This window comes from Carlito syrichta, unplaced genomic scaffold (genome assembly GCF_000164805.1).
Source record: "Carlito syrichta isolate Samal-C Ts95f unplaced genomic scaffold, Tarsius_syrichta-2.0.1 Scaffold303992, whole genome shotgun sequence".
NCBI lineage: Eukaryota > Metazoa > Chordata > Mammalia > Primates > Tarsiidae > Carlito > Carlito syrichta.
In genome coordinates, this window is record NW_007248088.1 from 2,606 (window position 1) to 16,266 (window position 13,661).

At 41.6% G+C, this 13,661-nt stretch overlaps 1 protein-coding gene across 4 annotated transcripts; it reads left to right on the forward strand.

The window, feature by feature from the left end:
- The first annotated feature begins 619 nt into the window (after window positions 1-619).
- On the forward strand, window positions 620-13,393 carry LOC103261738 (epidermal retinol dehydrogenase 2). 4 transcript variants are annotated; one of them, XM_021713030.1, is made up of 7 exons: window positions 620-966; window positions 3,699-3,830; window positions 5,857-5,956; window positions 8,392-8,536; window positions 10,070-10,165; window positions 10,810-10,815; window positions 13,009-13,393. In XM_021713030.1, exons 1-7 carry the CDS (start codon window positions 634-636, stop codon window positions 13,061-13,063), a joined length of 867 nt encoding a protein of 288 aa, XP_021568705.1. In that variant the 5' UTR covers window positions 620-633; the 3' UTR covers window positions 13,064-13,393. The 4 variants fall into 4 exon arrangements, with proteins under 4 accessions (XP_021568705.1, XP_008057506.1, XP_021568706.1 ...); XM_008059315.1 differs by lacking the exon at window positions 10,810-10,815 and having other exon boundaries at window positions 10,070-10,195; window positions 13,032-13,393; XM_021713031.1 differs by lacking the exons at window positions 10,810-10,815; window positions 13,009-13,393 and adding an exon at window positions 11,181-11,229 and having other exon boundaries at window positions 10,070-10,195.
- The last annotated feature ends 268 nt before the right edge of the window (window positions 13,394-13,661 follow it).

The window sequence follows — 13,661 nt, forward strand, 5'->3', positions numbered from 1 at the left end:
CCTGGAGAGGGGAAATTTGGGACTGACAGCAAATTCATTGGCAGTTTAGAACATCTAGTTACTTCCCTTCATATACTTCATAAATAGGATCTTACATTTTCCTTTCAAGTCTCAGGTTTTAATGAATAACGCAAAACTAAGACTGACAATGCAGATGAGAAAGCACACACCTAAAGGAGAGAAAAAATAAAACAAGAGAGGTAGCTGTTGCATCATAAGCATTATGATGTGGTCAGGACTTTGGACATAGAATCAACCAGCGAGACTCGTGATTCCTAGGAAGGAAGGCTAACTGGGTGGAAACAATGAACTGATCCTTGGGGTTAAACTTGGGCTTGGTAGTTACAGCCTCTGTTAACAAACATCTCTGCGTACTACACATAGCAGGCGTGCAGATATGTGTGCCGAACTTGGGGCCAGGTAAGAAAGGTGGGCGAGATATAGTTTCTGTGGTTTCCTCCCCATTTCTGAATTCAGAGTCTGCTGCTACCAAGAGAGCTGTTTAAATCACACATCCTGGTTACTTTCACTATTTCAAAAAGCAGGAGCTTCACGAAATAAGCAATGAACAGAGGAAATGAACAACTAAGTCCTTATATGAGTCTATCTTTCTTCGTAGGTATCAGCCAGAACATGTCTTCCAGCCTGCAATCTACAAAGAAATTTCTCGTTTTCTTAGGAAAATCACTGTATACTGTTCTGGAGGCTTTGGTTTCTACCATAATCCCAAAGCCACGGAAGAACGTTGCTGGTGAAATAGTTCTTATCACAGGTGCTGGGAGTGGACTCGGAAGGCTCTTAGCTTTGCAATTCGCCCACCTGGGATCTGTGCTTGTCCTCTGGGATGTCAGTAAGGAGGGGAATGAGGAGACATGCAAGCTGGCTCAGGAAGCTGGAGCCAGAAGGGTGCATGCCTATATCTGCGATTGCAGTCAAAAGGAGGAAGTGTATAGAGTGGCTGATCAGGTAACTCTTGTATACTTACTTTTATACTTTGACAAGCATCTGTTTCTTTGTTCATCTGCCTTTCTCCATGCCTATTAGCCTGTCTCCAGTGACCCTTTAATTTAAAAAAAAATATTGTGGGAGAGTAGGAATTAGGATTTTTGAGTTTTACTGTCTGCAAGACACTGTGCTAAGTACTCTGTGTGTATTATAACCCTATAAAGTAAAACCCACTATTATTTTCATTTCACAAATAAAAAAATGGATGCTTAGGGCAGGTTTACCTAAGAAACACAGGTAGTCAGCAGCAGAGCTACAAACTGGCACTTGCGTCTGTTTGCGCCTGAGTGCCTGCTCCTAACTGCTACACTACGCTGACTGTACTGGCCCCTGTCACAGTGTAAGAAAGAGACAGATGGGCTAGGTATGGTGGCTTATGCCTGTAATCCCAGCATTTTGGGAGATGAAGGAGAAAGGTTTGCCCGAGCCAAGGAGTTCAAGACCAACCTGAGCAACTTGGTGAGACCTTGTCTCTATGGTAAATAAAAACATAAAAAATAAATAGCCAAGTGGGGTGGCACATGCCTGTCGTTCCAGCTACTTGGCAGACTGAGGCGAAAGGCTCGCCTGGGTGACAGAGTGAGACTCCAACTTTAATAATAATAACAACAGCAACAATTATAATAAAAGACAAGAGGTAGGTGAGACATCCTTCTTTGAGAATAAATTGAGATACAGAGATACTAAATAACCTGCCAAGGGTCACGGAGTTAGTGCATGACTGAGCCAGGATTTGAACCCTTACTTAGTCCAATTTTGAATCTAGATTATGTCCACCCCACCACAATGCCTTACATTTGAATGTGTATTTCTCTTGAGTACTCACAGGAAAATCAGAATCTTGTATCCATCCTAATGGCTCCTAACCACATTTGCTGCTTTGGCGATTATAGAGAGCTTTCAGAAAACCAAAACTCCAATAGTATGGAATTTCTTACCATATCATAGAGGCACGTGCCTGTCCCTCAGAGGATTTCTGTGCCCTCACATGGGCGTGAATACTTGACTCATCACTCTCCTGGTCTGTTTTGCCCATGGCTCCCAGTATTGCTTAATATAGTGAGACGGGAAGAACCAGCCAAGCCTGCTGTTAACAGCCATACTACATTATAAAGTTCTTCCATAGTTTCTAAGCTCAGTAAGTATCCTCTTGTTAAGGTTTCAGGTCACTGGCAGGTGAGTTTCTGACTTTCAAGTTTGTCTTTAAGACTTGCATCTCTGCTACCATCATCTCCAATCACAGGCTGCCTGGTACAGACTGGGAATTCAAACCTGACAAACTCACTCAGGCTTACACTGGGACCCTCTTCTAAGTGCGGGCAGTCTGCAGTTTGCTGTAGCTGACCTCACAAATTCTGCTGTTTATAAGTTAAGCACCAATTACCTGGCATGTTGGCTTCTATAACTTATCTGACCAATCTTAAGCGATAATCAAACAGTGAAGATTGTCAACTGTGGAGCAAACTAGTATGAAATATTCTACAAATAATAACCTCCTTTTTCCTTGTATCTGTGATTTAGTTCTGGCCCAAGTGCTTGGCTTTGTAAACATGTTAAACATGTCATATATCTAGCTTGCTGTCCATCCAGTTTTTATCACTTTGGAATCTTTGAGAGAATTATGTGCTCTTCTGAATTCAGGGGAAGCAGATAACTCCTCACTCTTATACGCCAACTATTTTTACTTTTTATTCTGGACAGAAGGAAAATATCAAAGAATTTTGAAGTATCCCATGGACAAGTGATCAAGGAGAAATTTTTCAAAGTGATATGACTGTTTTACCTGTGCCGAGTCCCTGATAACTTTGGTAGCTTATGTCTCTAAGCTATACTTTAGACCCAAGTTCAGAAAGTCCACCCTTGGACAGAAGGAAACCAGTCAGTTTATGAAACAGGACATGCAGATTCTAGTCTGTGCTGTGTGTTTAAAATAAATATAGTCATGTGCCACAAGAAGGCATTTCAGTCAATAATGGCCCACATGTACGATATGGTTATTATTACAGTATTTTTACTGTACCTTTTCTATGTTTAGATTCATGCATACTTCCCACTGTGTTCCAACTGCCTGGTATTCAATAGAGTAACATGCTGTGCAGGTTTGCAGCCTGGAACCAATAGGCTGTACCATATAGCCTAGGTGTAGTAGGCTAGACCATCAAGGTTTGTGTGAGTTCACTCTGATTTTCACACAGTAACAACATTGCTTAGCAACGTGTATCTCAGAATGTGTACCCACCTTTAAGAGAGACATGACTATATTTTCTTTCTTCCTCCATTTGCTCCCTTCATCACTGCCATCTCCATGTGTGCCAAGTCTTGATATAGTGTTTGGCTATAATGGAGCTATTCTTATGTCCTATCCGTTTATTGAAATGATACACTACTTACATAGAGAATAAAACAAAGTTACTAATCCCCAAGTTTAAGAATAGCTATGACTGTAGAAAGAAAGAAACATTTTAACATTGGAATCATCTTAACATGAGAGGAAGAAATGAGAAGAAAAACATCAGAATTGGATCTCTGGTGCACTGTAGACTCAGCAAAGGAAATAAAACCAACTTTGTTTTAGGGTACATAAAGTCAGCCCGTGTTAACAAGAATAAAAGCATATAAAACTATGGGAAAATAAAACCTAGATTATATGAGGAATTGCTACATCAGTGGTGTTTCTCTTGTATTTAATTCAGGTTAAAAAAGAAGTTGGTGATGTTTCCATCTTAATCAACAATGCTGGAATCGTAACAGGCAGAAAGTTCCTCGACTGCCCAGATGAACTTATGGAAAAGTCATTTGATGTAAATTTCAAGGCACATTTATGGGTAATGATTATTTCTTCTCACAATAAATATACAGTTTGGAAGTACTTTCCTCTTGCTCTTTTCACACCATCATTAGCCTTTGAATAAAGCACAGACTTCCAAATTTTGGACTAGTCTATCCAGTTACCCTCTCCTGACCCCCTGAAGCCTCTGCTTAAGGAATCCTACAAAGACAGAACTGTCCTCATGGTTATACTACCATTTATTGGTTGCTGGCAAATGTTAGGGAATATCCCAGGCAGCTCACAGATTTTCCTTAAACAGCTCAGATAAGGGATCATAGAACTTAAAAGATTTGCTCTACACCTTGTAGCTAGTGACTGCACTTAGACAAGATCAGGGTAACTTTATAATTTGCCTAAGCTGTTGATAAGCATGCATTAGTTGGATCTGTTCTGGACAAACCAAGGCCTTGGTACCTAACCGAAGAAAGGAGATGTTCTGCCAGTAGCTCTGGTTACCACATGCCGCCAGTGTTAGGAGCAAAACCCTGACTTCTAAAGTGATGCACTCAAGACCAGAAGTTGCCTTTTCCTGGCCTTTGTTGAGACCAGACATCTCAGGCTTCGTCATGCCACACATGCTCCCTCACCCAGCTTTTGACTTGCTTGGTTCCAGCTCTACTCACACTTGTGATTCCCTGGGCAAGGCTCTCTGCCTCTGTAAATAAGTATTTTTCGGAAATTTCTGAGCTCTTCACACTTTTCCCACCCAACTATTTTTCAGCAGCCTTCAAATGTAATTTGGAGTTTATCGATTTCTTGTTCCCTGCTTCCACCAAAAATGTTACGGTGCTAGTGGTATGGTGGTATTCTTGGTGTTTTTTTATGGTATTCAGGAGACAAATTGAAAGATTCAGAACTTAATGACCACTGTGTTTCTACAGGAACTAGTGCAAATGATCTATCTCATCCCAAATGTCCCTCTCATTTGTGCTTATATTCAGCATATAGCCAGAATGAAAGGAATTGCCATAATGTTCCTCAATGCTCCTTAAATGCAGGTGTTTTCCTGGTCCCTACCATTCCCTTGTATTCTCTCACGCTGTTCACTCCTTCATGGGCAAGTTCATGTATATTCTTTTAACACCTGCATGTTGCCAGGCATAAAACTAGTGACTTCATCACTAGAGGACCCAAGAGTTGCCTGACAGCCGGCCTCTCAAAGGCAGTGTCCCCACTGAGAAGTCCAGCAACTCCACCAGACCCCAGACACAAGGTGCTTTTTGTTGTGCTGCCTTGTTTACTTTTCCTGTGTCTGTTTTGATTTCCCACCTCCGTCTACCTGACAGTTTCTCTCTGAGACTTATTACAATGCAGGCAAACAAAGGATGCTTGTAAAAGATTCCTTTTCTTACCTCCTTGTCTTCAGATGTGATTAATTGCTTCTTTGTGGCAGAAGACATTTTCTCCAAAAGCCCACCTCACTTTCCTTCAGCTTCTTTCTCCAGGCCCCCAATCAGAAGTGAAGGTGTCATACAGCACTCAGATACACCCTCTTTCTAATAGATATTCTACTTTATACAGTGAAATAAAAATAAGAAGTGTATTCAAAGAAATAGAGATGAGTTTGAAACAAAAGTGCCCATTTAAAATTGAAGCCCAAACAGGATGTGCTGTGAACAATGTCTGGGGAAAAGTTGAAATCCAATATTAAACCAAGGTGGGGGAAAGGCAATATAAATCTAAACAATCATATCTCCATGTTTTTTGGATTATGACTGTCACACTGATTTTCCTATACGAGTTCAATTTGCCCCTTAATATTGTGTTGTTAGAAGTCAAATATGAGCAAAGACATGTTTGAAGAAATTAGTTTTGATGAAAATAATAGAATTGCCTTAAGAAAATATTGATTTAACAGGTTAAAATGGTTACTTTCCAAATGTTTACATTTTTATATCCCAATGTCTTCGGGTATTTTTATGAGCTGGAAAAAAAATGCTAATCACAATGACCATACAAACATCTGAGAAAAGTATGCAATGTGGTATTGAATGTGAAAAGCTTTCCTTTGCTCTTCTTAGACTTATAAAGCCTTTCTACCTGCCATGATTGCTAACAACCACGGGCATTTGGTTTGCATTTCAAGCTCAGCCGGATTAATTGGAGTAAACGGCCTTGCAGGTAAGAGAAATGTAGTATTTTACAATTGCAAAATTCCTTGCAACCTTAACTTACACAATAACCCTGGATAATTAGCATCACCTGATTTAGTCAGTAACATATTAGTCAAGAACTTCATTAATCAGCAAAATCACCCATCAGATAGTCTTACATGAAGTTGGACAATGCCCTTTGGGATCACTAGGTCTTATGCAATCCCCTAGATTTAAAAGAGAGAAAGACAGGCCTCGCTGAAATATTTTATGCACAAGTGATCGATACGACGACTGCCTCCCAAAATTCACCTGGCACTATTACAAGATGGTAAGTTGGACACCCCCGCTGCCTTTTCCTGAAGTTTCCATTCAGTGTCTCCCTCTAAAGAGAGTTTGGAGAAGGTTTTTTTTACCTCAAGAAACCTCAAATTAACCTCTTTGATTTTCCACTGATTGCAGACCCGCAGGAAGTTGTGGTCATTTTATTTCCCTTGCAACAGTCAACTGACTTGACAGTAGCAGTGGGAGGGGGCAAAGAGACCCCTAAGATCCTTAGCCAAAGATGACCAACCCAGGAACCGGCTCTAGAAGGATTAGAAGCTCTGACCTTACCTATCAGGGTGTCCCCTAGAGCAAATGCCCTGAGCCCTGGCATCCGATTACTAAGACTCATCCGACAAAACTATAGCAACAACACTCAAATAACAGATGGGACAGTTTGTAGATTGGGCACTTCCGAATGCTTTTGTGCTATGTGGCATAGTTCAAGGTTCACAAAACTAGTCTCAGCTCTGTATGTCTCTATTACATTAGTAGGTTTTTCAGAGCCACTAGTCACCCCAAATATTGCTAGTCTAGTCTCCCTGGACTCCCTTTCCTCTCTCCTTTTTAGAAGTTATCAGTATTATTATTACCACTCTCTTAGATGTCTGGTAAGTCACGGGTCTTTGAAATCATACGGGCTTATTTACAGTTCCTATCAATCCTTTTTCAGACATAATGTTCCTACCTTCTTATATAACTCCCATCCCAGCTCACCTTAGAAACAAGTATAAACCTTTTATAGTTCCTGCAGTATGGTTCTTGTCTCCCCTGCATCAGAATCACCAGGGGTGCTAGTTGAGAACCCAGATTTCCTGGGTCTTGGGCCATATCTGCTCATCAGAATCTTGTGGGTAGAGGGGTTCAGGTAGCCACATTTATAATAGATAACTCCAGTGATCCTAGAAGCTGCACTGGATTTCTCTTCTTCCCTTCCCTGCCTGCAGTCTCTGACCGATTGTCTGGGTAACACTGGGGTGAACAACCTCAGACCTGGCACTTGTAGCCTGACTCTTGCCAGTTGTTGCACCTACATTGCAATATAGCAGGTAAGTTTGCCTCTTCTGACTGTGTGAGGCAAAGAAACTATGAAACCACCTAAACGCTGTTTCTTCTCCAAACTTTTTCATTCAATGAATAGAATAAAGCAAGTGTGATTAAAGATAGAAAGTTCAAAATGAGCCGGGCTCGGTGGCTTAGTCTGTAATCCCAGCACTTTGGGAGGCTGAGGTGAGTGGACTGCCTGAGCCCGCGGGTTCGAGACCTGCCTGGTCAACTTGTCGAGACCTCATCTCTACAATAATTCAAAAAATTAGCCGGGCGTGGTAGCGCGCGCCTGTAGTTCCAGCTACTTGGAAGGCTGAGGCAGAAGGATCACCAGAGCCCAGCAGGTCGAGGCTGCGGTGGCCGGGAGCGGCCACTGCACTCCAGTCTGGGCGACAAAGTAAGACTCCAACTTGGAAAAAAAAAAAAAAGAAAGTTCAAAATGGACAAAAATGCCACTTTCACTCCCCTCTACATTTTCAATGTATTCAGGAAGCAGGGGTTGAAATTACAGCGTCTTTTTTTTTTCTTTTTTTAAATATGGAAATGGAATAAAGAGTTATAGTTGGAAGAAAACTTGATCTGAAACTCATGACCCATGCTGACCTCTCTTGCCTAGATCCTTACATGACTTACTGGTTTTTGTTTGTTTGTTTGTTGTTTTTTTAATATAACCAGTCTAGCTGGAGGATCACGTACTGTTTTATTTCTCCTTTTATATGTCTTCATGTCCCAGTGGGGCTGCAGTTTTTTGAGACAGGGACTGGCTGCACAGCTTATATTCATGTAACAAGTAGCACAGAGGTTGACAATTCATTAACTTGTAAGTAAAATCTAGCAGTGTGACCTAGAGGAGAATCCCCACAGTCCTTTCTACCTTTGGGTCTACTTGGTCATTATCATCGACTGACCTTTAGTCGATCGTGTCCCTTCCTGCTCACTGCTCACTTCTTCCAGTGGGAGTAGACCAAGTTTATATAAACGAACTCTGAAATTGTTGCCGCAGTCCCTGCTGCTGTTAGCATCATGAGCAAACCTTAGTGCGACTATATTTTAATACTTAGAACACACACTGTCATTGTTTGTCTTTTTCAGATTATTGCGCGAGTAAATTCGCAGCACTTGGATTTGCCGAATCCATGTTTGTAGAAACATTTGCCCAAAAACAAAGGGGAGTCAAAACCACAATTGTGTGCCCATTTTTTATAAAAACTGGGATGTTTGAAGGTTGTACTACTGGGTAAGTATGCCCTTTGACTTCAAAGGCACTACATTCTTTTTATTATTTTTATTTTTATTTTTATTATTATTATTATTATAAAGATGTGGGGTACAATTCAGGGTTAAGGATACAAACGTTGATTATGCAGGCACCCTTGTTGATGAGGTGTGCCCCTCCCTCCCCTAGCAGTTTCCCTCAACTGCCAATCCCACCCTCCTCCCCTGACAGTTTCCCACTACTGCCAAGCACTTTCTTATAGTATTATGATTGTTCAAGGTCCACTTATGAGTAAGAACATATGGCACTCTGTTCTTTGTTTCTGTGATAGATTACACCTAAAAAAGATTGCCTAGGCTGGGCGCGGTGGCTCAAGCCTGTAATCTCAGCACTTTGGGAGGCTGAGGTGAGCGGGTTGCCTGAACTTGTGGTTCAAGAACAGCCTGGGTAACTTGACGAGACCTCATCTCTAAACTAAATCAAAAAATTATCCGGGTATGGTAATGTGCATCTGTAGTTCCGGCTGAGGCAGAAGGATCGCCTGAGCCCAGCAGGTCGTCGCTGGGGTGGCGTGAACGTGCCACTGCACTTCAACCTGGGTGACGGAGTGAGACTCCGACTCAAAAAAGAAAAAAAGATTGCCTATCTATTTGATTTTATTATATCTTTTGTTTAAAGTTGTTTAGAAGATATTTTTCTAGGATTCAGCCTGATTTACAAAGGGTTTCAGAATTCTTCTTTTCTTCCTAAGTATAAGATACTAAGTCAAATGCAAATGGTTTATCAAGGCAGTGTCTACCTAGTAGTCCCCCGACCCCAGGCCCTCGGTCTCCTTCTCCATCTTCCGAGCTCTCCTGGCCACATCCCCTTTCTGCCACTCAATCCTGTTCTACCCTCTGTGATTCCAGGAAAACTGAAAATCACTGATGGGGCACTGTCTTACTCATATGGAAGGGGCTGCTCTAACAGAATACCATACACTAGACAGCTTAAAAGCAGAAGTTTCTGACTCAGTTCTGGAGGCTAGAAGTCCAAGATTAAAGTGCCAACAGCCTCATAAGGACATCAATCCCATTCACTTAAGGCTCCACCCTCATGACCTAGTTACCTCCTAAAGTCCTTGCCTCCTAAAACCATCACACTGGTGATTTAGGTTTCAACATGCAAACTTGAGGGAGACACAAACATCTGGTCCATAACATGCACAAACGCCCAATTCTGCATATCATGGAGACAGTAGGAAATATGTTTTCAACAACTTGCTTTACAAACATTTGGAACTTCCGTTTAATATGGTTTCACATTATGTATATGGTAATATCAGTGTATTAATTAGAATTAACATTTTTCATTTCAAATTCTAGTTTTGTGTTTGCTTACTGCATTGATAATAAGGGAATAAATATAGGAATAGATGATATCTGGAAAGAAAAGCAATAAGTGATAATGACTTACAACCTTTTTATCCTTAATTTGAATACATCTTTATATTAATTTGTTAATTTGAGGGTGTTTTGTTTTGGTTTTTTTTGTTTGTTTGTTTCAATATCCTAGCTGTCCTTCTCTGTTGCCAATTCTGGAACCAGAATATGCAGTCAGAAAAATAATAGATGCCATTCTGCGAGAAAAGCTGTACTTGTATATGCCGAAGTTTTTGTACTTCTTGGTGTTTTTAAAAAGGTAACCAGATCAACTTCTATTACTTCCCCTGATGTGCCAATCAACAGCTTATTCCAAGTCCTACCAGGAGGAATCACTTTTAAATATCTGTTACATTAATGAATTTTAAAAAGGAAAATCTGCCAAGTCCTGTTGAGCCCATCATTGTGCCCACTGCTGGCACCAATCCCAAATTTGCATAGTTGTAAGCCCCTACAAGAGTCAAAAAAATGGTGTTGAACCCTTCCTGATACCTTCGTGTTACGTTATTGTCAAAAAGAAGTGGATATACTGAATGATCTATGGAAAGGTTTATAGGGTTTTCGTGGGAGAGACTTTCTTGTGCTCATCATAAAGTAACCACGTTGGAATAGATGTTATTGTCTGTGCTCCCTCAAGTACAGGGCCCCAAAGTCAAGGCCAGATCGTAAGCCAAGTGCTTCAGAAATCTGTGGTAGGGATGCAATTGGCAATAAATTTGAGCAACGGGATGGTCAAGGAACTTGAGGAAAAAAATGAAAACGACCTCATAAAGCACAGGGAAGGATTTTTGCCTACCCTTCCCTGCTTTCCGTTGGGTTTCAGTGCTGAAATGCCTCAGCTACAGTTTATGAACATTTGATGATTACAGGGAGAGTGGTGCCGAACAGCTGAAGCAGCTGCTGATTCTGCTGTCTCAATTCATTTTCTACACTGTAACAGGTCATCTCATCATACTTCCCTCATCAGGGTTTTTACTCTACAAGGAAGCACCTTGAGTTGCAATCTGGCTTGTCTTCACTTTCTCTCATTGGTCCTAGCTTTGCCCCCAGCTCCATGTGTCATTGCATTCCTTTTGACAATGATAATTCTTCTGTTATGGGAACGTAGATATTCTACCTCATGTTCACCGCATGGCTAGCAGCCACTGCCCATTCTGTATACAGAAATTTCTATTCTCATCAGCTGATTATATCTACTTTGTGCAGTAAATCAAAGTCATTCTTGCATCCTGTCATTTCTCCAGGCTTCATCTGGCACAGGAGGGGTCGATACGGCTCGCTGAGGCTGTGTAGGGCAGAGCAAAGAGTCTTTGACAAGCAATTTGAAATCTGGGCTCACGATCCCGCTATTTACTAACTCTGTGACTCTGCGCCTGCCCTTTATGCTTCAGACGTCAGTGTGCTCATTTACAACATAAAAAAAAAGTTTGTCACAGCCTGTACATTAGTGTAACGTACTGCCTATTGGACAAGGGATGTGTTCACAGCACACTGAGTAATTTTTGCCTACTAGGTAGCAGCTTATAGTACAGTAATGCCAATGAAAGAACAAGGACTTAATGTTTTTGTAATTTTTAATATTTTTTTAGAGACAGAGTCTTGCTCTGTTGCCCAGGCTGGGATACAGTGGTGCAACCATAGCTCACTGAAGCCTCAAATTCCTGAGCTCTAATAATCCTCCTGCCTCAGTCTTTTGACTAGCTAGAACTCCGGCACTTACCACCAGGCCTGTCTAATTTGGGGGGGGTTTTGTAGAGACACAGTCTTACTATGTGGTTCAGACTGGTCTCAAATACCTTGCTCATCAAAAAAAAAAAGGGACATGGTTATTTTATGATGAGCGATCCTCCTGCCTCAACCTTCAAACTCACTGTGATTATAGGTACCACCATTAATCTCTCTACTTTGAATAATTACGAAGATTACATTTACTTTTATGAAAAATGCTTCTGGGCCACATTTTGAGAGACAGCTCAATATTCCTGAGAAGTCTAAAAGAAACATGAAGAGGCTCAATGAAGGGGATCACATCAAGCACTCCTTCAAACATCATTCAACAAACACGTATAGATCGTTGTGTATTTGTGTCATGAATCATCCACTATCCAAGGACCTGAGGTCACAGCAAAGAACAAGACAGACAACAGTCCCTGCCCATGTGGAAATTATCTTCTCAGGGGGTAGGTGGCAGGGAAGAAACAAAAAAGTAAAGTAAAAGAGAAAGTCATGAGTGCTAGGAAGAAATATAAAGTAGGGAAAGGAGTCTCAGAGAGGAAGTTAGAGGGCTGCAAATAGAGATTTTTTTTTTAAAGTATGGCATTCAGGGAACAAGAGTCTCACCAAGAAGGTAATGCTTGATGCTTGACCAAAGACCTGATGTTGGGAAGGCCATGACCACCTGTAGATCTTGGGGTACCCAACCAGAAGGGCAGTGAGCACAGGGTTCTTTATCCCATCCTTCACACAAGTCCCAGTTTTTCTGTCTGCTTTGTACCTTTCCTCAATCAGCAGTGTTGAAGATCAAGGTCATTGGAGCACAGCTTTCTGTCTGAATAATGATCCTATGTGTATATGGGCTTGCAGAGGGGCAAGTGGGGATAGAGAAGACGGACAGTCTTAGTTTGGTCTTGCCAAAGTCTGAGGAGCTACTGCCTCTCATTCTCATAGGAGTCCCAGAAAGAAAGATCGGTCACCTCATTTTACACTTGAGGAAACTGACACCTAGGAGCAAAGTCAGTTGCCTGAGCTGGTGTTGCAAATGGCAGAGCTAGGATCCAGCCAGGCACCATCTGCTTCCCTGCCTAGGCTACAAGACTTCACCGCTTCCTCCCTGTCATTATAGAATGTAGTGATGCTTTGGCAACTGAAATGAGAAGGGAATTGAACCATGTATGTAAAGCTGGGACAGCTGATGAGGCCCTGGGCAAGTGTCCTTCCAAACAGCAGACAAGGCCCAGTGACACTGAGGCCGCATAATGTATGCATGATTGAATGACTTCGTCTGTGACAAGAGGGGACACTGCTTTTCAGCTGAGCTGGTAAAGATGTTTTCATGAATGATACTCAAGAAAGTTTACTCTTATGTTCCCTTTTAGCTTCTTGCCCCTCAGCACGGGACTGGCTATAGCTGATTATTTGGGCATCTTTCATGCAATGGATGGCTTCGTTGACCAAAAGAAGCAACGCTAAAAACCAACTCTATGGCTGATGTCATCTGATACCGAGCATTACGCGATGCTTATTTCAACGAAGAAAAATATTTTGTGTCTGACAGTAGAATCCACGTAGAGACCACAAGTACATTCTCATTCAGTTGTCTAGAGTAAGATTTTCAACCAACGCTTTGAAAATAATGTTGCTATCCCCTTCTTTGTTGAGTTTTGACTTTGTTTTTGTTTGTTTTGTCTTGTTCTCTTCCAAAAATAAAGACAGCGCATTTTGTCGTTTCCATTTGCAACAGATGTAAGAAAGAGCTAAACCTCTCTCATGAGCTGCCCTGAGCTTTACTGGTTGAGGAGGTGGCTCAAGTGAAGCAGGTAGCTGCGATTGAGCCCGCCTTGGGGAGAGGGCTGCAGGGTGAAGAGCATCCATGACTGTCCGGCTGGAATGTCCTCTCTCTGGAGGACACATGACTCTGGATTTCCTGTCACACTGCTCTCAGCTCTGGCCTTTTTGAACCTGTATACCTTGTGTGGAAAATAAATAAATAAGAGGCCCACCTCCTA

Bases quoted from the DNA above. Each gene is read 5' to 3' on its own strand.
- LOC103261738 (XM_008059315.1), top strand. From the start codon at position 634: ATGTCTTCCAGCCTGCAATCTACAAAGAAATTTCTCGTTTTCTTAGGA. The intron at 5,957-8,391 runs GTAAGAGAAATG...TGTCTTTTTCAG, and splicing joins TGGAGTAAACGGCCTTGCAG to ATTATTGCGCGAGTAAATTC. The intron at 10,196-13,031 runs GTAACCAGATCA...GTTCCCTTTTAG, and splicing joins TTCTTGGTGTTTTTAAAAAG to CTTCTTGCCCCTCAGCACGG.